At 37.9% G+C, this 23,052-nt stretch overlaps 1 protein-coding gene across 2 annotated transcripts; it reads right to left on the minus strand.

Moving 5' to 3' along the window:
* Nucleotides 1-163: 163 nt before the first annotated feature.
* On the minus strand, nucleotides 164-22,731 carry LOC126295215 (prostaglandin E synthase 3). Of its 2 annotated transcripts, none has more exons than XM_049987558.1 (4): nucleotides 22,620-22,731; nucleotides 19,891-20,041; nucleotides 17,416-17,640; nucleotides 164-1,380 (listed from the first exon to the last, which is right to left on the minus strand). In XM_049987558.1, exons 1-4 carry the CDS (start codon nucleotides 22,634-22,636, stop codon nucleotides 1,270-1,272), a joined length of 504 nt encoding a protein of 167 aa, XP_049843515.1. In that variant the 5' UTR covers nucleotides 22,637-22,731; the 3' UTR covers nucleotides 164-1,269. The 2 variants fall into 2 exon arrangements, with proteins under 2 accessions (XP_049843515.1, XP_049843514.1); XM_049987557.1 differs by having other exon boundaries at nucleotides 22,171-22,695.
* Between the last annotated feature and the right edge of the window lie 321 nt (nucleotides 22,732-23,052).

Consider the following 23,052-nt stretch of genomic DNA (forward strand, 5'->3'; position numbering starts at 1 on the left):
CACATTCTTTTTCTATAATCTTTGCAGCAACATTAACTACCTTTAATTACTTTTATGTTAGAAAACGGAATTAGTTTTGGATCCAGATAAGGGTAAGTGTGGTTTGGATGGGACTATCACTGGGAACTGAAAATTGACCATGGGGGAAACTGGTGTCTCTAAGTCCAGTTAAGAAATTTATTTAACAACAATTACATTATTTCATTTCTTGAATAAGCAGGTTTCTTAACGTTTACAATAAACAAACTGCAGTTCACCATTAAGGTAATGAATGAGGAATTGTCACTGAAACTTTGGATGATTATGGCAAACGGCTGGCTCTCCTCCGAAACATTACATAATCCACAGCTCGATGCACAGTACATACAAAGACATTCCTGATCCACAGGACACTGACAAAGTACAGCTAAGGAAAGACTTACATTGGCCAGCTTCTATACATATACAAAAATGAAAGAACATGGAATATAAAGAGAAACTAAACGAACAGGGTTATGCCACCGTCCCCACAAATCAAGTCCTGGAACATTTAACACAAACTGCAAACTGTAATTTTCTTCCTGCCACCAATCTAAACAATAAAAATAACACATTAAGAAGTACTTTTTATTTCAGTGCAGCAGGCAAGATTTTCAAATAAAAACATTTTGAGGCCTCAAAAAATCTAGTTAAGTGCACAGTATGAATTTAAATATATGGAATAAATCCTCCGCAGCAATTTCTAACACTTTCATCCAACCACTACAGTAAATTGGCATTAGAATGTCCACAGAAACTCTTGCTTTCCAAAATGAAAACACTGTTTTCCCCCATTTGCAAACCTTCATGCTGTAGTTGAACACAATGTTTTATTACAGTGTGCAAACAGAGGAAAGCAAGTCGAACAAGGAAAACTGCAGCCATCTGAGAGTTTTTGCTATTATCTACCAGCAAATTAACACGAAACATTAGATATAAATTCCAAATCCTAAAGCACTTTAAGAATGTGGTGTTACTGTTATCAATCAACGATGCATTCAGGTCTCTTAACAGTAAATGATTTTCAAGTTAGTTACTTATTGCAAGGAAAACATGTCTTCACTTCTGCATAACGCTGCATCTACCACTGATTAATGTTAAATGATCCCATTATCAGTCAAGAGGGGTGGGGCAGGTTGGTGTACAATACAACTCTGCACGAGAGTGCAACCCTCCCCCCTAGTTTGGTGGTTGCATCGGTGGCTCCCCTCAAGTCCTGGTGACAGCCTGGACAAACACATCTGCTTCACTTTATTCGAGGTCTGGAAGCTCTTCGTCGTCCGAGTCCGACTCGGCGTCGAGGTCGTCAAAGACGGGCTTCGAATCACCACCACCGCCCAGGCCTCCCATCTGCCGCATCATCTGGAAAGTAATATTGCAATAAACTTAGTGCAATCGAGAGTCCATACACATAAAAATATAACTTCACATTTTAGTGCCTCCAATACTATTGGCAGAAGTTTGCTTGTTAATTAGCCTTAATTTAAGTGGCAAAATAAGGAATTATAAACAACCAAGTCATGTTGTTGTGGTCTTCAGTCCTGAGGCTGGTTTGATGCAGCTCCCCATGCTACTCTATCCTGTACAAGTTTCTTCATCTCCCAGTACCTGCTGCAACCTACATCCTTCTGAATCTGCTTAGTGTATTCATCTCTTGGTCTCCCTCTACGATTTTTACCCTCCACGCTGCCCTCCAATACTAAATTGGTGATCCCTTGATGCCTCAGAACATGCCCTACCAACCAATCCTTCTGGTCAAGTTGTGCCGTAAACTTCTCTTCTCCCCAATCCTATTCAATACCTCCTCATTAGTTATGTGATCTACCCATCTAATCTTCAGCATTCTTCTGTAGCACAACATTTTGAAAGCTTCTATTCTCTTCTTGTCTATTTATCGTCCATGTTTCACTTCCATACATGGCTATACTCCATACAAATACTTTCAGAAATGACTTCCTGACACAAATCTATACTCTATGTTAACAAATTTCTCTTCAGAAACGCTTTCCTTGCCATTGCCAGTCTACATTTTATATCCTCTCTACTTCGACCATCATCAGTTATTTTGCTCCCCAAATAGCAAAACTCGTATACTACCTTAAGTGTCATTTCCCAATCTAATTCCCTCAGCATCACCCGATTTAATCGACTATATTCCATTATCCTCTTTTTGCTTTTGTTGATGTTCATCTTATATCCTCCTTTCAAGACGCTATCCATTCCATTCAACTGCTCTTCCAAGTCCTTTGCTGTCTCTGACAGAATTACAATGTCATCGGCAAACCTCAAAGTTTTTATTTCTTCTCCATGGATTTTAATACCTACTCCGAATTTTTCTTTTGTTTCCTTTACTGCTTGCTCAATATACAGATTGAATAACATCAGGGAGAGGCTACAACCCTGTCTCACTACCTTCCCAACCACTGCTTCCGTTTCATGCCCCTCGACTCTTCGAACTGCCATCTGGTTTCTGTACAAATTGTAAATAGCCTTTCACTCCTTGTATTTTACTCCTGCCACCTTCAGAATTTGAAAGAGACTATTCCAGTCAACATTGTCAAAAGCTTTCTCCAAGTCTACAAATGCTAGAAACATAGGTTTGCCTTTCCTTAATCTTCCTTCTAAGATAAGCCGTAAGGTCAGTATTGCCTCACATGTTCCAGTATTTCTATGGAATCCAAACTGATCTTCCCCGAGGTCGGCTTCTACTAGTTTTTCCATTCGTCCGTAAAGAATTCGTGTTAGTATTTTGCAGCTGTGACTTATGAAACTGATTGTTCGGTAATTTTCACATCTGTCAACATCGTCTTTCTTTGGGATTGGAATTATTATATTCTTCTTGAAGTCTGAGGGTATTTCGCCTGTTTCATATATCTTGCTCACCAGATGGTAGAGGTTTGTCAGGACTGGCTCTACCAAGGCCGTCAGTAGTTCCAATGGAATGTTGTCTACTCCGGGGGCCTTGTTTCGACACGTCTTTCAGTGCTGTGTCGAACTCTTCACGCAGTACCGTATCTCCCATTTCATCTTCATCTACATCCTCTTCTATTTCCATAATATTGTCCTCAAGTACATCGCCCTTGTATAGACCCTCTATATACTCCTTCCACCTTTCTGCTTTCCCCTCTTTGCTTAGAACTGTGTTTCCATCTGAGCTCTTAATGTTCATACAAGTGGTTCTCCTATCTCCAAAGGTCTCTTTAGTTTTCCTGTAGGCAGTATGTATCGTATTCCGAGTGACATATGCCTCTACATCCTTACATTTGTCCTCTACCCATCCCTGCTTAGCCATTTTCACTTCCTGTCAATCTCATTTGAGGCATTTGTATTCCTTTTTGCCTGCTTCATTTATTGCATTTTTATATTTTCTCCTTTCATCAATTAAATTCAATATTCAATATTTCTTCTGTCACCCAAGGATTTCTACTAGCCCTCGTCTTTTTACCTACTTGATCCTCTGCTACCTTCACTACTTCATCCCTCAAAGCTACCCATTCTTCTTCTTCTTCTTCTTCATTTCTTTCCCCCATTCCTGACAATTGTTCCCTTGTGCTCTCCCTGAAATTGTACAACCTGTGGTTCTTTCAGTTTATCCAGGTCCCATCTCCTTAAATTCCCACCTTTTTGCAGTTTCTTCAGTTTTAATCTACAGGTCATAACCAATAGATTGTGGTCAGAGTCCATATATGCCCCTGGAAATGTCTTACAATTTAAAACCGGGTTCCTAAATCTCTGTCTTACCATTATATAATCTGATACATTAAGTATCTCCAGGGTTCTTCCACGTATAATCATTTCCATTACCTAATACTTCTGGTACTTCTGACAAATCTGACACTTAGTGAGACCACTTTACCATTGAACTCTAGGAGCGAGTATCAGAAAAAAAGCAAGGAAATAGTTCACCTAAGTTACTTTGAACACAATTTTAAACAGTTGTAAATTAATTTATTCTTGTACTCAGGGTGCATATGTGAACAAGGAAAAAAGGACCAGATTTTTCCCAGATTTCCTGGTTAAAAATACACTTTCTCCATGTTAAGTTACAGTATACTCTTCCTTGGCACTGTAAAACTCCTCAGTCCTATGGTTTTATGCGCTTGAGTAGAATTTCCCGGCACTTTAGAAAACGAAACTTAGAGGGGGGAAAACACGTTTTGAAAAACCTTTGATGTGCAGCAACATGTACGCTCGTATTACGAAGGTAGAAATTTGAATTCCACCACATATTACTTTCTGAAACATTGAAATTGAGATACGCTTTTGTAAGACAGTCATAGCTCCTCCCACATGTTCTTGCCAGCTGATGGCAGCATAGGACACCTGTATTGAGCCAATAGCAAAATCACTTAAGTAGTGCGAACACACAAATAAGAAAAGTTGGCTCAAAAATGGCTCTGAGCATGATGGGACTTAACATCCGAGGTCATCAGTCCCCAAGACTTAAACATAACTAACCCAACGACATCACACACATCCATGCCCAAGACACTGCGACCATAGCAGCAGTGCGGTTCCGGACTGAAGCGCCTAGAACCACTCGACCACAACGGCCGGCTACAAGAAGTTAACGTTTTAAATTAATACACACAGCAGTCACATATAATATTGGCCTCTAAGACTAATAAGCTGGAAGAGAAGCTAAGCTTCCACATGTAAGACTGATCTTTCTTGCATGTTACACTTTAAGATACATCACACAAATGTGCCAGTAAAACAACGTAAATGTCTGATCTTTTGGGCTCTAAATTCTTCTAAATAGTCATCCTCAAAGAGTTTATTTTTAAATGAGTCAAACTCTTGGTGACTTAAGAAATTAACCGTTCATTCTCACACATAGTTCATCTAGCGTTAAAGGAAATCTGCTCTGAATGTAACGCTTTTCAAACCACCATTTGCAATACTTTCCCGCAACTTGTAAGAAATAGGTTCGTTTCAGCAGTTGCAAGAGCGCCAAATAACAAGCATCACCACGCTTGCACAGCTACGATGATGCAGGAAGCCCGTATGTTCGTACATGTAAAACATTAAAAGATCTTATGTATGACACGAAAGAAACAAGACATCAGATGATACTTCAAGAGTGTAGGAATTTCGTGAACCATACTAGAACACACAATTTGGCTTAAAATGCACATTCGTATGGAAATTTTCTTGGAGTACCAGTACTATATTACCTCATGTTTGGTTCTTTATTATGGCATAATGCCATACGTGCACTTGAAATGCAGCGAACAGTTTAAACTAGCCAATAGTGTGAAATTAAACACTTTGTTTCAAAAAAATTGACTGCCTCAGCAGGAAAGATTTCATTAAGCCAAATCTCTTTACCAAACCGGCAAAAATAACTTCATTGTTCTGTCAGAAAGGTGGAAATAAAATCTGAAACTAGTAATATTTTAGCCTTCCGTACTTATGTATTTTAATTCATTTGATAGCTCCCGGCCACAAAAATCCGTTTTTTCATCATTTAACGTGAGAGCAACAAACAAAGAGGAAACAACAAAATCACTGCATGTGAACACAGGTCACATGGACACACCCCACCTCAACTCTGACAACTCTGTGCATCAGCCCCAGATTTACTGTATTTCCGAACAGAGGCAATATTAAGTAGTGCCACCTAACCACACTTCTGTAACCAGAAGCAGGAGGAAACAGACTCAACTGCACATATTCAAGAGCCCACCAGCAACAGCTCAAACAAATCTAATGTGAACAGTTGTCATGTCACACTCATCGGAGGCAGTTTGTTGTTATAAAGCATTGCATGGCCTTCCTAAAGGCTTTGAAACTATGCTGTTGGCAGACACTTGTATGAGCACCGTTTTGTTGTTGTATACAGTCCATTTCCTTTGAGACTTAAGTTTTATTTTCATTTTCTTCTCTCTCTCGTTCATGTTTTGTTGCTGCAGAATTATTCTGCAGTAGCAGGATACAGTAATATCCTTTGTTCGAGTATTGGTTCTTACCAGTTAAAAATTAACTGAAAACTAAAACAATGAAATTCCTAGAATTCTAAACAATTCCTGGGTTTTTCCCCAGATCTCCTGGGTCAAACACCCTGTGTACTTCAGAATTATCACCCTACATCAATCCAACATTTACTTGTTCCATCTTTATACTTCTACCTATATGTAAGTAGTTGTTTCCCATTAATAGCCCATAGTACAGTAACTCATTTCAGACATCTTTATCGTCACTCATTACAAAATTTCTTCTTGTGTCACCCTTCATTCTCCTCAAGAAATTCTAAAACAAATATTGATAGTATGTGATACAATGAAACCACCCACTGCAAAATAAATAACTAGAAATTCTTTTCATATCAGAGTGCCCTGAACAATGAATAATTCCTCATAAAAGAAAGGGAAATATATTTATTGAATGTTTTCACTGTAATTATCATGACCAACAAGGTAACGGTTCAATCTGGTTAAGTTAAATCCTACCCTGAAATTATTCACACTGGAAGAATACACTGAAACAAATGCATTGATAAGACATACTGCAAGTATTTCTAAAAATAATACTAATTTTTGCTAAAATCAAAGTAGAAGCTGTTTGTACAACCCTTCTTGCCTACAGCAAATGAGCAGATGCAGCCCTGGTGAGACATCAGTGCGTAGTCCAAGCATACATACTAATTTTAAGCACGTACACTGTACTGAAAAGTCTCAAATGATTAATTTTCTTAATAACTTGCAATTCACCTCATTAGCTAAACAGCTCACATGTAATTGTCACACAAGAGACTATCAGACGAAACAAAATTAAGGCAGCATACGAAGCTGCATTACAGAGGACTTCCATCAAATTAGGACTTACTATTTTTACATGAAATATTTAATAATAATTTCTGTAGCACAATTCTATGGTAATTTCTGAATAAGATAATTTTTTTAACAATCAAACACTTCCTTGTTATTCCTAGCATGCACCCAAAATGGGAAGTGTGTATTGGATGACAATGTTTTCCTTACAACAGGCACACCTGACAAAAGAATGGCTTTCAGAAACTTCACACTAATTACTCATTTTATTTATACAGAATTTGTATGGAGTAAGAAATGGTTGTGGCCTTGTTCTGCATACTGTGGTGCATACTTCGCCAAATTTGTGAAGAGTAGTTATGTAAACAGACAATGCACAAATGACAAATTGACAGTACTATTCCACTGATAAACCTGAAGATTACAAACAAACTATACTGTGACAAATTTCTGAAAATGTTTTACACTGTCTAAAAACTTTATGAACAACTATTAGTTCCAACTGGAATCTGAATTACATTAATAGTTTTTATCATTATGAAAACAGGTGTCATGTCCAGGATAAAAATCCAACAAGAGCAATGAATCACTGGTGAGATGATGTTTTGGATCTAGTAGTGAAAATCATTCACCCCATTTTTCCAGACATCTCTTTGTTGATTAAAAGGTTGTTCCAACTGAACAGTCTTTAACTTTTGCACTACACATCACTAGCATTGTTGCATAAAAGTGTGACATACCATAGCATTCAAATAACTGACTCTTCATTCAAAATGAAGCACAGTTTGTACACTGTCCTTGCTGACTGGCTTTAAACACTAACTATGAACAACAATGTTTAGAAGTAAACTGTATTTGACACTTCCTTTAGCACCTAATTTCCTAAATCTGTTTAACTAGGTCAAAGCAGTGTGATAGTAATTTCCATCTCGGTTGCAATTCAGAGACCCCATTCTCAAACTTCTGCAAACCATTTTCACAAATACTTCATGTAAATCTACATTCCATATGTATCTTGCACACACAGATTTTATGGAACTAATCTGGCTGTGCATACTGCTGAAATTTTAGCACTTTATGTTCTTCATTTAGCCAAACAACTTACAAGCTTTTCTTTGTCATTGAAAGTTATTAGTGGACAAGTTTTCTTTGGTTGAGGAAAGTCCTCTATTTTTTATTTTGGATTTTATTTAGAACAACAATCACTGAAACCATAATTCACAGGATCACCAGATTCTTAAAATATTTCCACAATGAAATATCAGCACGATTTGCATGAACATCGAAGAAATTAACTAAAACTTAACACATGCTGGTATTTATGAGCATTTTGATTGCATACCTCATCTTCACAAAGTTGGAAACATTTACTTGATTCCAAATTACTGTGGAACTCTGTGACATGCACCAAAACAGATGCTATTGGTAAGCATATATGAAAAAAAAAGTAATTCAGCTTTGTCTCCATTTTAACATGTAGTAATACCACAAACTTAACTGCTAATTATGGATATTAAATGAGTTGCAAATTAAAACAAATAGCAAACTGACAGCTGTTCCCAACACACTATCAATTAAAACTAATTATCGCATTGAGCTACGTTATCTGTTAACCGATGTGCTGTGAAACAAGGACATGCACCTACCGTGCAGTGTAATACACTGTCTTCTTCAACTAGGATAGGGGTGTACACTTCTCCAGCCACATGGCAAGCTACGAATTTGACAAGTTTTAACGTTTTTAAAAAAATACTTGCAATGGGACTTAGTAGCTTAAATTTTTTATGTTGTTTCTTTCATTTTATTCTCCCTTCATAAAAAGTTTCAGGGCAGGTTTCAACTTGTCGGAATGGACTGTTACGTTTGAAGAAGGAAATGCAAACCACCAACACTAATCACAAAATAGTACTTCACAAAGTACCATGAACTCCAAATACTGTGTGATAAGAACTTTTTTAAATGTAATAGTGGCTTGACACTATTTCATCATGATTCGAGTGACAGCAATTACACAGAAGGCAAAAGTTTTGCCGTTCTAACTAAAAAATCTTAATATTTGTAGATTTCTAAGGAGCAAGCACAAGGATTATGTTGAAGAGTCTTTCCCATTTCATTTACATCCACTGTGTGTGGACTACCAGATGTTTGCCAAGAAGTGGACGATACCAGCTGACTTCCCCGAACAAATGGATCTACCACAGTTATACTAAATTCAACCCCTCCATAACATTGACAAATTCAATAAAATCTGTTTTCTTCATTAAGTACATGTCCACATTGCGCCAGTGATAAACCTACCGAAAGTCTACCACAATTGGAAACCTACTTTCGAAATTTTGCTACATTCCATCTACAATTTACCGATCTTTTTTTAAGTTAATTAGCTTGAGGCACAAAAAATGATCTTATTAATAACTTAAAATTTTAATTTATCATTTTATTATTTTGCATACAAATTCCAAACATACTAGGCCAACTTACGAACAGACCTCTGAAAACATAAAACTTTGCTTATATTCATTTCAGACCTAGTAAGTGTGGCTGTGGAGAGCATCCAGTCCTCCATATGTAGCGCAAATGTGTTTTGGCTGAGGTAGTTGTCACTAGCTATTGTCTTTACTGTATGCAGCTTTGGATGCTATAATCTGTTAATCTTAAGATGAAACCTGACGTGAACATTGCACTATGTATTCTTCCGTACTTGCTGGAACCTCATTGAATTTCAGTTTCACAGGGGACTGCAGAGAAGCTGTCACGAGTACTGTCAAATGACAGGGGTACTTTTGTGTTGCGTATTACACGCATATCGGCTTAGTGATAATACGGGAACAACAGCTTTACCAGTGCATTTAACTTAGCACTGACCAGTCACCTCATACAGCTTCAGTAATGTTGCAAGCTGCAGTTCACATATAAAATGAGACAAGCAGAGGGACAATACGGCTTCAAATGTAATTTAATTTTTAGGCAGCATGAAATAATACACAGCAGATGTCCCACAATATGCCCCCGTAGATAACTAGACGAAAACCACAACATCTTTGGCTAACTTACTATTGTAACAAAAAAGAATAATAAATTCTTGGCTTAACCACATTGCAATTTTTCTACATAAGCCGTGTGTAACAGAGTATTCAAGGATTCCGCCATACAGTTAAATACTGAAACCACTGAAGGTCTTACAGTCAGTCATCTGGTAATCTCTTAGCTCTTTCCTTATCTGAATCCGAGAAATACATTTCAACTCTCTTTCCTTATCTGAATCCGAGAAATACATTTCAACTCTAAGTCTCACATGCTACATGGTTAACGAACCTATCAACAACAGAATCCATAAAGCCAACCAGGCATAGAATTTTTTCTTTTTATGTCTAGCCATTCTATATCCCACCAAATTTGGCAGTGATGTGCACGAAAGCTATGTACGTCTGTTCAGTACATCTGGCACTTAACAGTTTCCTTACTTCTCGGGCCAAATCCCACACCTTGACTCTGTACCAGTTGTTTGGTTCAAATTGTAATTGTACAGTAGCAAATGTAAAAATGCAGCATTTGTATGATGGGCTTGATGCTGTGAAAATAATTGTTTTTCATGTTTCTACAATACTTATCTAGCTCTGTTATAAAACGATCAAAATAGTCCAAATAAAGAGGATTTGGTTTTCGTTTTTGACTTAAAAAAATTGTTACGTTTCCTTAAACAACTTTTATGAACACTTTCGTAAAACATTAATATTTAAGTTTGTATGTGAAATGGAGAAATGTATTTCGCATCCAATATGTAACTATAAACAAGGCGACTTGTGTTATTCATAAATGATAATGATAATTTTCATAATTACATGATGTAGGTATTTCAAATTGAACGAGAAGGAAAAAATGATACTGGGGAAATTTGAACAAAAGCACGAATAATCGCCTTTACATTCTATTACACTACTGACTGCGTTACAAGTTCAATGTAAGTTTATCAACTGCATCATATATGACCTTTGTAAAGGTATGAAAAACATTAAGAGAAGCCTATTAATGTTTTAAACAAAAACTATGCAGCTGAAGCTCAATTAAGGAAAATGTTGATGGCTGTTAATAAATTAAATGTCAAACTTTTACATAACTTAGCTTAGTAATAAGATATCTACTGCTTAAATAGGACCTACTTCCAAGAGCTAACACCACCAGTGTACATGTGTTACAGCTCTTGACCAATCATTGCGTCTGTTTACATCAGGTTTATTCTTATGATGAACAGATTATAGACAATATGCTGCACACTTTGATGCCAAAGTCTTACAGTAAATTTAGTGGTTCCGAAAATCGAGAACAATGTTAAGTTACTTCATGACAAAGTGACAAGAGTTGTCCTTGACATGTGCTTCTCAGTGGTACAAGATAAATACACCCACTGCACTCCACCCAGCTCTTCCAATACTTACACAGGAAATAATTTTGAAATACATGGTTGAACTTCACATCTACACAGAAACTAAAAAATGCATTCAAGTTTAAGGTTATTTTAGTCAAAGTCCAATGCATGCAAGCGTATACTGTGATCTTCAAAGGTTGAGCCTTCCAAGTCATTTAAGCTTTAAAGCTATATCCAAATGTCTACGTATGATATCATTCATTATAGGGTGTTTTTCAATGGGAGGGGAGTGGGGTTGAGGAGGTGAGAGCAATATCTTAATGGGTTAATGATTGTGGAACATTTAACACCGTAAATGGCATGCTGTACAGTAAGGTTAGGTAGCTGGTGGCCCACAGGCTCGATCCAAGCTACCATTTGTTTCAATCCAGCCCACAAATTCAAAAGATTACTCTTAACTGTTTGTCAACTAGAACAACTTATCTCTCTGCTGTATGTTTTTCTATTCTTTCTCATATTAACATTAGAAAAAAAGGCATTGTGGATGTTATAACACCAACTTTTGAAGTCTAAGCTATTTAATAATGAATTAGCTGTCAACAGTTGCTTTTATAGGTGTTTATTTTTCCATGATCATTTCAAGATCTGGCAACCCATCTCCAGAAGTTTACAGTTGGGTGTTGTGAACACCGATGTCAGGCAAGGAGCACCATTCATACCAGTGTGTTGGCATATAATTTTAACACTGACACTATAGTTGTGACTTGTGATGTGACCAGGTGGCCTGCAAGCTTAAGCACATGAATTAGGTCCACAGGTTCTTAAAGGTTGTCCATGGCTTCTGCAGAGTGATAACTGGCCACTTTTTATGTTGTCTTATGACTGATGTACCATTTAACAACAGATCAAAGTACAGAAACCTTTCTCACTTTCACAATACACAGGGCTCCTATATGCCTGAAAATCCCTATTCACAAGACTAACATCCATTGCATGAACACAGAGGTCCAATTTGAAGAAATGAATATTGAAGTTTTGCACTCCATTACACCCCTCCCGGTATATTATGGAGCACATCAGCTTATAAACTTTTATGCCTGTCACCCTCAGCTCTGTATTTCAAATGTGTGTAGTGTGCATACATGCACTCAAAACATTCATTTATCGGAATATGTAGGACACAGTGATTCTGACTACAGAAGTTTCGACACTGAAAACTAACAACTCTCATGAGAAACGTGAACACAGAAAGAAAAAAATTCCCGAAGGAGAACTGAAGAGAAGTGACACGAAATACTTCCACAATTTTATAAATAAGTTTACAGCTTCTGGTGAGTAATGCTTTTGCACTGCAGGGCACTTTCAAATTTGATATGTAATTTTTTTAACTGGAAAAAGGAATTTCTGGTAAAACATTGTATTTTGGATAATCCATGTATTCTAGTCCACATTAACCCAGAAAATGGGCAGCTTGCTGTAATACAAAGCAATTTTCTGATTTTATTCAATAATTAAACTTATAAGAACCATGCAGCTAGAATGTAGCACAAAATTGCATTTAGAAGCAATTTTTAATTGGCATTTAATACACACAACATACAAAATTCAGAATTCATGTTCAACATTTTAAGCATAGGAGAAACTTATTGCTACGTTCCTGGTTGTGGTATATCTTTAAGCAATGTTCCATACAAATGCTCACAAAATGGTTACTAAACTGGTGGTGCAAAGTTATACATGCAGACGTTTAGGGGAGAATGTAAAATCCAACTACCAATATTACAGAGCATAAAATAGAAAGGATCAATGGGAAAATAGTGACTTCCAAAGTTACAGACCAATGTGTGCAACATATAACTGCACTAAAAGAGTGCACTGCCCGAAGCTGGAGGATTAGCCCCTCAACTGTTTCTGACAATGACACTTTACTGGCCAGTATCTGTAGAAATTTTGACACTTTTACACCCTAGCACAAAGCATTACATTCTATTTTGTTTGACACCATAATTTATCAAATTACTCATTTTGGTAAATGCTGTACCCTGCTTGCCTCATCCAATCTATTTCATCTCTCCCCACCTTCTGCTCCAGGAGGGTTTATAAAAATATTTACAACGTAAGTGGTTTGGCATCTGTTAGGTGAGAAAAGACTGCAGTCGTCCAAGCATTGTGCTTGGAATGATCCAAAATACTTTTTCATGGCTTTTCATGACCAGGTGTGTAGTGATGAACACAAATATCCCACGAAAGTGGTGAAGTACACAGTAGCAACATGACAAATAACTTGCGACTGAGTTAAATTGTCTACACTGATCAGCACGACATGTGGATGTGTGGGGTAGACACCTGTCCAGTACCAACAAGTCCAAAACTAAGTCACAAATAATCCAGAGGTAGTTAGGAAACTGGTTCTGACATACCACACAGTCATGGGAGATAGGGGAAATGAGGCTGCTAATCAAATCACAATGAGCCTCTCCATCTTATTGAAAAACTTTTCTGGCATATGTGTAAGCTACAAAGATGCAGAGTGCAATAAGAAAGTACACTGCTTGTGCATCAAAAGTTATCAAGATAATCATCTTCCTCATGTGTGTTACATTGGACTATGAAGCTCCTTGTTTGAAAAATACCACAAAGAAAATGTTTATTTTCTGATCAAGTTTTATTGAATAGGTGTTATGTTTTCAATAAAATGCAATTTTCATGCCTGTAAATCAAATTATGTTATCCTATATCCACCTCCATCAAATTAATGACTTCAGAACAGAATACTACGAAATGTGTGCCCTAAATCTAAACAGTTTACAGGGACAATGTCACAGAATCAGTTGACAAGCTGTATGTAGCTCAGTCCAAGATGACAAGGGCAACATTATTAAGGAATATAAAATTTACTAGAATGCTACAGATAAGTTTTGCATAGGGAAGTGTAAAATTAGTGTCTACATCTACATTTATTCCTAAGAAACCACCAGACAGTGTATCAGAGTCCTTCCAGTACCATTAAGTAAGTCTCCCTATCTCTTCCATATGCACATGGGAAGAATGACCATTGGTTATCAGCTCTAGTGTCTCAAATTTTATGGTTGCGTTCATTTCACTTCATGTATGTGGTATGAAGTAAAATGCTGCCCAACTTCCCAAAGCATTTAACCCAGAAATTTCAACACAGAACCTATACATAATGAACAACATTTACCTTCTACCATTTGCCATTGTTTTTTGGCATCTGTTACACAACCACACACACACACACAACCCACACACACACAACCCACACACACACACCCCCCCACACACACACACACCCCCCCACACACACACAAAACCACACACAACCACACACACAAAACCACACACAACCACACACACAAAACCACACACAACCACACACACAAAACCACACACACAAAACCACACACACAACCACACACACAACCACACACACAACCACACACACAACCACACACACAACCACACACACAACCACACACACAACCACACACACAACCACACACACAACCACACACACAACCACACACACAACCACACAACCACACACACAACCACACACACAACCACACACACAACCACACAACCACACAACCACAAACACAACCACACAACCACAAACACAACCACAAACACAACCACAACCACAAACACAACCACAAACACAACCACAAACACACACACAACCACAAACACACACACAACCACAAACACACACACAACCACAACCACACACACAACCACAACCACACAACCACACACACAACCACACAACCACAACCACACAACCACACAACCACACACACACACAACCACACACACACACAACCACAAACACACACACAACCACAAACACACACACAACCACAAACACACACACAACCACAAACACACACACAACCACAAACACACACACAACCACAAACACACACACAACCACAAACACACACACAACCACAAACACACACACAACCACAAACACACACACAACCACAAACACACACACAACCACAAACACACACACAACCACAAACACACACACAACCACAAACACACACACAACCACAAACACACACACAACCACAAACACACACACAACCACAAACACACACACAACCACAAACACACACACAACCACAAACACACACACAACCACAAACACACACACAACCACAAACACACACACAACCACAAACACACACACAACCACAAACACACACACAACCACAAACACACACACACACACACACACACACACACACACACACACACACACACACACACACCTGATGAATTCATCTTAGAAGTGTCTTAAGCCAACTGTTGTGGATAAATCATCTCCTTGAGATCATTCTTACTAATCTCTGCCTAGCACCCAACTTTTCGTATTTTATTTTATTATTTATATATTTCCAGAAATTCATCAGCAATTTTGCACTAGATTCCTTCTATGTATGAGCAATATGTTTGTATTTATGGTCAACTGTAAGCCCCTGCACTATTTACCAATCCTCAGCACGTCTTCCAGCAATTCATTACAGTCTCCTGACACTAGAACTGTCTTACAGACAACTGCATCATCTGCGGACAGCCTGAGCTTCTGACAACTAAATCACACAATTTGTAACGTTTTGACTGAAAAAGAAAACTAAAAATCTGGAGTTGATCAGTACAATGTAATATGCACAATGAGAATTATTATGAAAAACAGGGGGAAAAAAAGCAACAGGATCTTGAGTGATAGGAACTGTTACTGACCAATAAGGAATTTGAAGTGGGCAAACAATCTGGCCAGACAAATATACAATGTGGAATCCAAAATTTTTGGGACTGGTGCTGCCATCTTGAACATAGTAGTAGAAGATCTTTGCACTGCTAGGTGGGAAGAGCTGCATATCTGATGAGTCAGTGTGTGGAGTGGCAGTCAGCTGAGAGGACGTGTTGTGTGTCCACAGAGATTTCTGTAACACTGTTTGGTGTGTGGCAATTTTACGACGGATCCACAAATAGAACAGTACGTGTGTATCAAATCCCGCGCGAATCTCTGGGAAAGTTCTACGGAGACACTTGGTTCAACAAGTGTTTGGGGGACAGAGCATGAGCCATATGCATGTGTGAGTGGCACACTGTTCAGGGCCAGCTGTCAAACATCGATGATGCTCACACTGGAAGGCCCGTTAACTGCATGTCAGACATTGTTGCCAAACTTCAACAATCTGTTCGCACAGATCAATGTTGAACCATACAAGACCTTGTGGATAAAGTGGGTATTGATTATGTGACATTGCAACAATTGGGCATACATCGCGTCACTGCAAAATTTGTGCCAAGGATCTTGACTGCCATCACACCGCACCTGATGATCCAACCTTCTTGACACAGGTTATCACCGGCGAAGAGAGCTGGATTTATGGTTATGACCCAGATACAAAGCAACAATCATCCCAATGGAAGAGCCCTGGCTCTTCATGACCCAAACAAGCAAGACAGATGAAGAGCACGATCGTTTTCTTTGATATCAAGAGAATTGTGCACAAGGAATTCATCCCAACCAACTAAACAGCAAATTCCGTGTATTATTGTGAGATTCTGTGACGGCAGACCGAACTTTGGCATCAAGGGAACTGGCTGCTGCACCACGGCAATGCACTGTTACGCAACCTTGCTCACCAGGACCTTTTCAGCAAAAGATGACAGGTGTACCCCACCCAACATAAATGCCAGGTTTGGCACCTTGCGACTTCGTGCTATCCTCAAGTTAAAAGACCATCCGTTCGACAAGGATTCAAGAAGCATCGCTGGCGGTGTTAAAAAAAAAAAAAAAAAAAAAAAAAAAAAAAAAAAAAAAAAAAAACACACCCAGGACTTCCAGAACACACCCAGGACTTCCAGAACACACCCAGGACTTCCAGAACACATTTGACCAGTGGCAGAAGCACTGGGATCACTGGGATCAGTGAGTACATGCCGATGGGAACTACTTCAAGGGTGACTGACCATTAGTCCAAAGGTAATGTTTTTAACAGATGGCAATGGCAGCACAGTCCTGAAAAGTTTGGATAGCACCTTGTAGGGTAGTTTTATACTGGATTCCAAAGGAGAAAAGAAGATGAGAACCATATAGAAGGTGGGTAGGCATTAGAGAACAGATAGGAGAAACAGGGACATGCTAACCCAGAGGAACATCTAGGGTCACTTATCCAGCAGTAGATTTATGGTGATAGCTGCAGCCAACTGACTTACCTCTTCCAGGTCCTCCGGCTGTCCCGTCTCGTCGTCGCTGTCATCCTCATCCTTCCACTTGTTGAAGTCCACCTTCAACCAGTGCCGCTTTTGCTTGTCAGAACAGAGATGAGGCCAATACCCCTGGGACGATTCTTTCTTCTTCAGTACAAGCTCAATATTGCGTGCTTTTACAGATGTTACAGACTTGTCAGGGTCCACTTCTTTATACAACGGAATTGTAACCTGTTACAAGAGTATTTTTGCATAAAAAGCACTGTACAATAACTTTGAAATTTTTACTTTTGTATTTTGCGTAACACTTGTTGGTATCAAAGCTTCGTTCCTAGGCACTGCCTGACAAGAGGCTTTTATAAATATAAAATAGTTTCTAAAGCTGCTGATTCACTCATCAAGCACACTAATTTCAATTCGCAATCATTGTCAAGTCTATAATATGTTCTAAGCCAAATTCAATCAAATGGGTCCCACACATTAAATACTTTTTTAAAATATTGCTGTTCATGCTCCATTTGCTATTTGGGTGGTGGAGGCAGGGCCAGAGTAGTTTTAAGTATAGCTGTGCCATCCGTGCTCTCTTCTGTTCATATTTGTGTATTTTTTCATTATTAAAGTAAGATTCTGTTGGCAACTCTTCCATATGTCATAACCAACTAGATGACACTTTACAGTAGACAAAACTGAGTATCATGTTTATTTTTTCCGAATGTAAATTTCCGAGATGTGAACTAAATTGCTGCAAGTGAATAAAATCACCAGCTAAATTGTTACAAGTGATGAATATCAGAAGCCCCCTCCCTCTCTACCACTCAACATGCTAAGACAACCTTTTTATTAGTACTATGACTAGATAGGGGACTTATGTTTATGATAAAATGGAACGAGATATTTCTGGAAAACCTGCAGTCAGACTTGGTCACAGACTTAACTACTAGTCAGGTAGTTTTTAGCAGTTAATGATACCCCAATAAAGACCTAGAATCAAACTGTAGTGTAAAATTACTCAGTGGAGCTTGTGTACAGTACTTTCAATGTTACGGCAATTTACACCTTTAAACTCCACATTTTTACAGGGTTCTTATCCAGCACACACTTTCAATATAGTCAAGACAAATGCATCCAGAGAAGGTAAACTGACAAGTTGAAATCTATAAGCCCACTTTTACATTCCCAGAATTAACATTTACCTACTCTTTACAACATTTACAGCTCTCTCCTTTCATAATGTTAACTTGCTCCCACTTACGTTAATATAATTTGAATTTCCTGTGATTTACACTTAATTTTCGCACAGAAAAATTTCTTAACCAACACAAAATGATGCTGCCCTCAAATTAGTGTCTACAGACATTTATGCGATTAAATTTCTTGCACTAGGGTACTCGGCTCAGCAAATCTGAATTGGTGAAAGTAGGAACAATTCATGCTTTGTTCACTGCTGCTCGAAAGGTTTACTTAGCACTGTGACTGAATTAACTAGGTTCGAAGAAACAATTTGCAAACTTTGTCCACCTTTGTCTACAGCACCTGCACAGCTTTGTGATGATCGTGACACCGTGAATATACATTTCATGTTTTATCTGGGAACTTCGAGCACTGGTTGACACCCTTGCACTCTGTATTATGTTCAAATGTTCCTTGAAGCATAGTACTTGCTTATTTGAAGCGTCAATCTACCACAAACTCTTATCCTAGTATTCTCCAAGACTAAGAATTCATGAGAAGCATATGTGAAGGAAGAAAGGATCTTGGATAAAGAGCTTCCGAACATTAGCCAACAGGTATTTCACAGTAACATATAAGCTGAAAACTCAACAAGCTTCGTGCAAATGCTCAACCAGGCAAATGGAACATATATGAAATTCCACTCCTGATAATACATCTTGCAAATTTCAGTAAACAACAAAATTGTCATAAGCAGTAGAACAAACAAATGTGAGTACACAATATAATTAAATATAAACTAGAACTTTAACACACAAACAAAGGCAAAACAATGCCCTTCAGATTTTAGTCATATTTCTTCCAAGAATGTAAAAAAGGGACAAAGAAATTGTCTAACAAGGCACTCAAATACAGATTTTTTTTAAATTGCATGAAACAGCTAAATCCTTAACATTCAACAATTTACTCGCATTTATAAATGTTTCATACATTCCTTGCTTGTTCATCTAACATGCCAACCAACATTACCCACCCATAATCATTCAAATTTCACTATGTTGTAGACTACCTACCAAGGTCCCATTGTTAAAACTTACATCTTTCACTTTATCCCTCTCCACTTAATTTCCTTGTGCATTAAAGTAATTTCCCCTTTTTGTCCATCAATGGCACAAAACTAAAATAATAATCTGTATGCCAATGTCCCTAAATTGATCATTGTATTTCCAACCAACAATATAAAACTGTTGAACAGGCCATTCTGTTAACACATTTACTTTCCTTGCCCAAAAGCTCAACAGGACCACTTACCTCGTGCAGCTTCCTTTCAGTACCACCAACACCCTTGAAGTACACCTTGTCAGTGTCGATATTGATCACAGGATCTTTGCAGTCCTCCAGGCACACAGTTAGGAAGACGACTCCGGGGCGTTGTGCCCACATAACTGGAGGCGGCACAGGTCTGTGACAAAGTTAATTCCAAAATCAGTTCTAATGACAAACTTCAGAAACAAAATTTGATTAATATGGAAATACTACAGCAAGTATATAAATGAACATTGGATGTGTGAAATAAAAGACTACTTTTTGTTTAGCATTTTTGCTCTACAAGAAGCAAGCAAATAAGGTAAAAGTTGAATGCTGTGGCTTCGTTACTGGTTATTCTATGTGACCCTTCATGGAGGTATTTGATCCACATCATCTAAACCTTTGGATGTGGCATGCAAAGTCCTTGTGCTCACACAGAAAGACCAGAACTGACAATATTTCCCTTGGGCCTATCTTAGCATTCAGAAAGTAGGATATGGCAACAGACTTATCTGTAGCCTAACCTGACGCCTACATCCCATTGAAAGACAAGTTTGGTGTCAAGTATAGGAAGCTTCAGTTAATCCCGATTCCTAACCACACTCAAATAAGGCTATAATTATGCAGTACATGTATTTTACTGAAAAGTAGGCTACACCAATTTAAACTGATTTTTTTGAATTTTAGGAACCATTAAACTAATCTTTGACCACAAGAAACTTTTGGATAAACTAACACCTGTGGCCATAAAAATTTTATCTGCAACTGCCAATTTAAAACAAAAGATTCTCCAAGCAAACAGTATTTCATTCTGCTCATATAAGCATGTTAGCTGGAGAAAAGGTTTAGCACAATTTTTCACAAACTGTTACATATCTGCATGTTTAGTTATTGTGGGATGCAAAGAGCTAAAGGCATCAATGATATCGCTGCATGAAGTGTGATAGTGCCCTACACTGTTCGTTGTGATGAGTCATCTGTAATACAGCTTAGGTCAGGGTTGGAGATGGCAGTGAAGAATTTGTGAAATAGTAAGTAGTATAGCTGTTTACAGTTTAGGCTGAGATTCAGAATTATTACAGGTCACAACTACATGGGAAAGCTCTGAAGGATATTCTTACTGCTAGCATGAAGCACTGCCCATTAACTATGAAACTTTCTCATGCTTTGAGCAAATTCTGTGTAGGGCATATCACTTATTTGACCAAGTATTGAAAAATTAGCTGAATCCTTAATTTAATACACCATGAAAGTACACTGTAGTTACCACCAATATATTTCAACGAATTTCAAAGATTACACTGCCATAAAGTGGTGATAAATATTGAATTAATTTTCCCCCACTCACAACAACCCAGGTAAGTGCTGAAACTGGCAAATAATGGAATCACATGCATGCTGTCCCCTCCTTAGTACACGAGACATAGTACCTACACAGATAGCACGATGTATCTCGCCGATTTCAGCAAATTTTAATAGTTTTGTGCCCGTGGCCACTTCCATAGTGTAATATATTTAGCAGCTTAACTCGACAGTATAAAATAAGTTCTGCTCCGACAAAGATTCGACATACCACAAATGAATTACTTCATTGTTTCGCACAGTTACAATGAAAATTGAAAAGTGAGATACCCCACAGGAAAATTTTCTGAACGCTTTAAACTAATTCAATATATAAACCTTAGTTCACAATGAACATGACCAGTATAAACTACCAATAATTTGTATAATATTTAAAGACACTACTGCTCTTAGGTCACTAGTAAGCTAAAATTCACTGACGAAATAGGAGAAAAATTTTGCAATCACAGAATATTTCAAAACTGAACACAAGTAACTTTGCAGTAAAATTTACGCCCTATACTACGACGCAGTAACAGACGATAAATTAACTGTAACCTGTAGCTGCTTGATTCATGGTTGAATTAAAACCAGTTAATGCTCTTAAGTGTAGATAATGTTACTGGTTAAGACCCCCCCCCCCCCCAAAAAAAAAATACTAAAGGAACATCTACTAGAACAGTGTAAAATAACAGGACATTATGTAGAAACGGAACACGTGAATTTTCTGTTAACTCCCCTATGTAAGCCTAACATTTATATTAAATCAAAAATGATCTTAGATTTAATTTTTTTTTTTACGTAAAACCAACCACTGAACCTGAAGCATGCCATACTACAACAGAATCATTCACGCCAAACCAAAACCGCCATTACTGCAGACTCATTGTGTCGTTTGCACATGGCATGACTATTTATACCGTCAAGCCACATAATACTTACGAGCTGTCTTGAACCATCGTGTGTGATGCAAAAATTCAACCAGCCAAATTCTGTACACTATACTTGCGATTAACCCGCGATAGAAAAATTGGGCAGACACCGGTTCAACACAAGTAAAACTCTATGAAAGAATTTGTGTATTACTACGTTGTGTGTTTGACGTTAACCCTACACAAAGGTTAGCAATTCTGAGCGCTCTCAAATCTTGTGACAGTCACCGACACTCCAGAAAGTTCGCTAATCAATAAACACGAGATCTGCACTAAAACTGAAAACGCCAAGATGGCGCCTATTCAAGTTCAGGTGCGATGGGATACTGCGAGAGGGGCACAGAGGAACGAAAAAAGATTACACGCTATACGACAGTACAGAAATACTACGCAAATATTTTTGGCAATACATTCGAGCGTGCCAAAAACAGAAGAAACAATGTGCAATTTTCTACTCACGCTTCGTCTCCAGACATTTCAGCGTAGTTACAAAACAACGAGTAGGCAGAATTACAAAACAATCGAAGGTTCCTGCTGCGCAGATAGTACTGTTCTCGAAACCAGAGGGGGGAACTACACGCTGTTTATCTTTGCCTTCATAAGAAGACGCAGTTAAACAGGAAATTTTGGAAAGCGGCCATTTCTTATACTATAAATTGTTTCTTAAAATCGCACATTGTTTTTATTTTACAGAATTAAATTTACACTTCATTTACATAGCAAATATTGCTGCGTTCTTTAGAAACCACATCGATATACAAGTTCGATAGTTAGTTAGTATGAGGGATTCCAGGAGTTCACATGAAATCTTTATGATTTTAGTAAGATTTTATATTCATTAGCAAAATAAGAATAATTCTATCCAAAAGTAAGCGATACCTCTTTCGTTTTA

The sequence above is a fragment of the Schistocerca gregaria genome, chromosome 11 (genome assembly GCF_023897955.1).
Source record: "Schistocerca gregaria isolate iqSchGreg1 chromosome 11, iqSchGreg1.2, whole genome shotgun sequence".
NCBI classification, from domain to species: domain Eukaryota; kingdom Metazoa; phylum Arthropoda; class Insecta; order Orthoptera; family Acrididae; genus Schistocerca; species Schistocerca gregaria.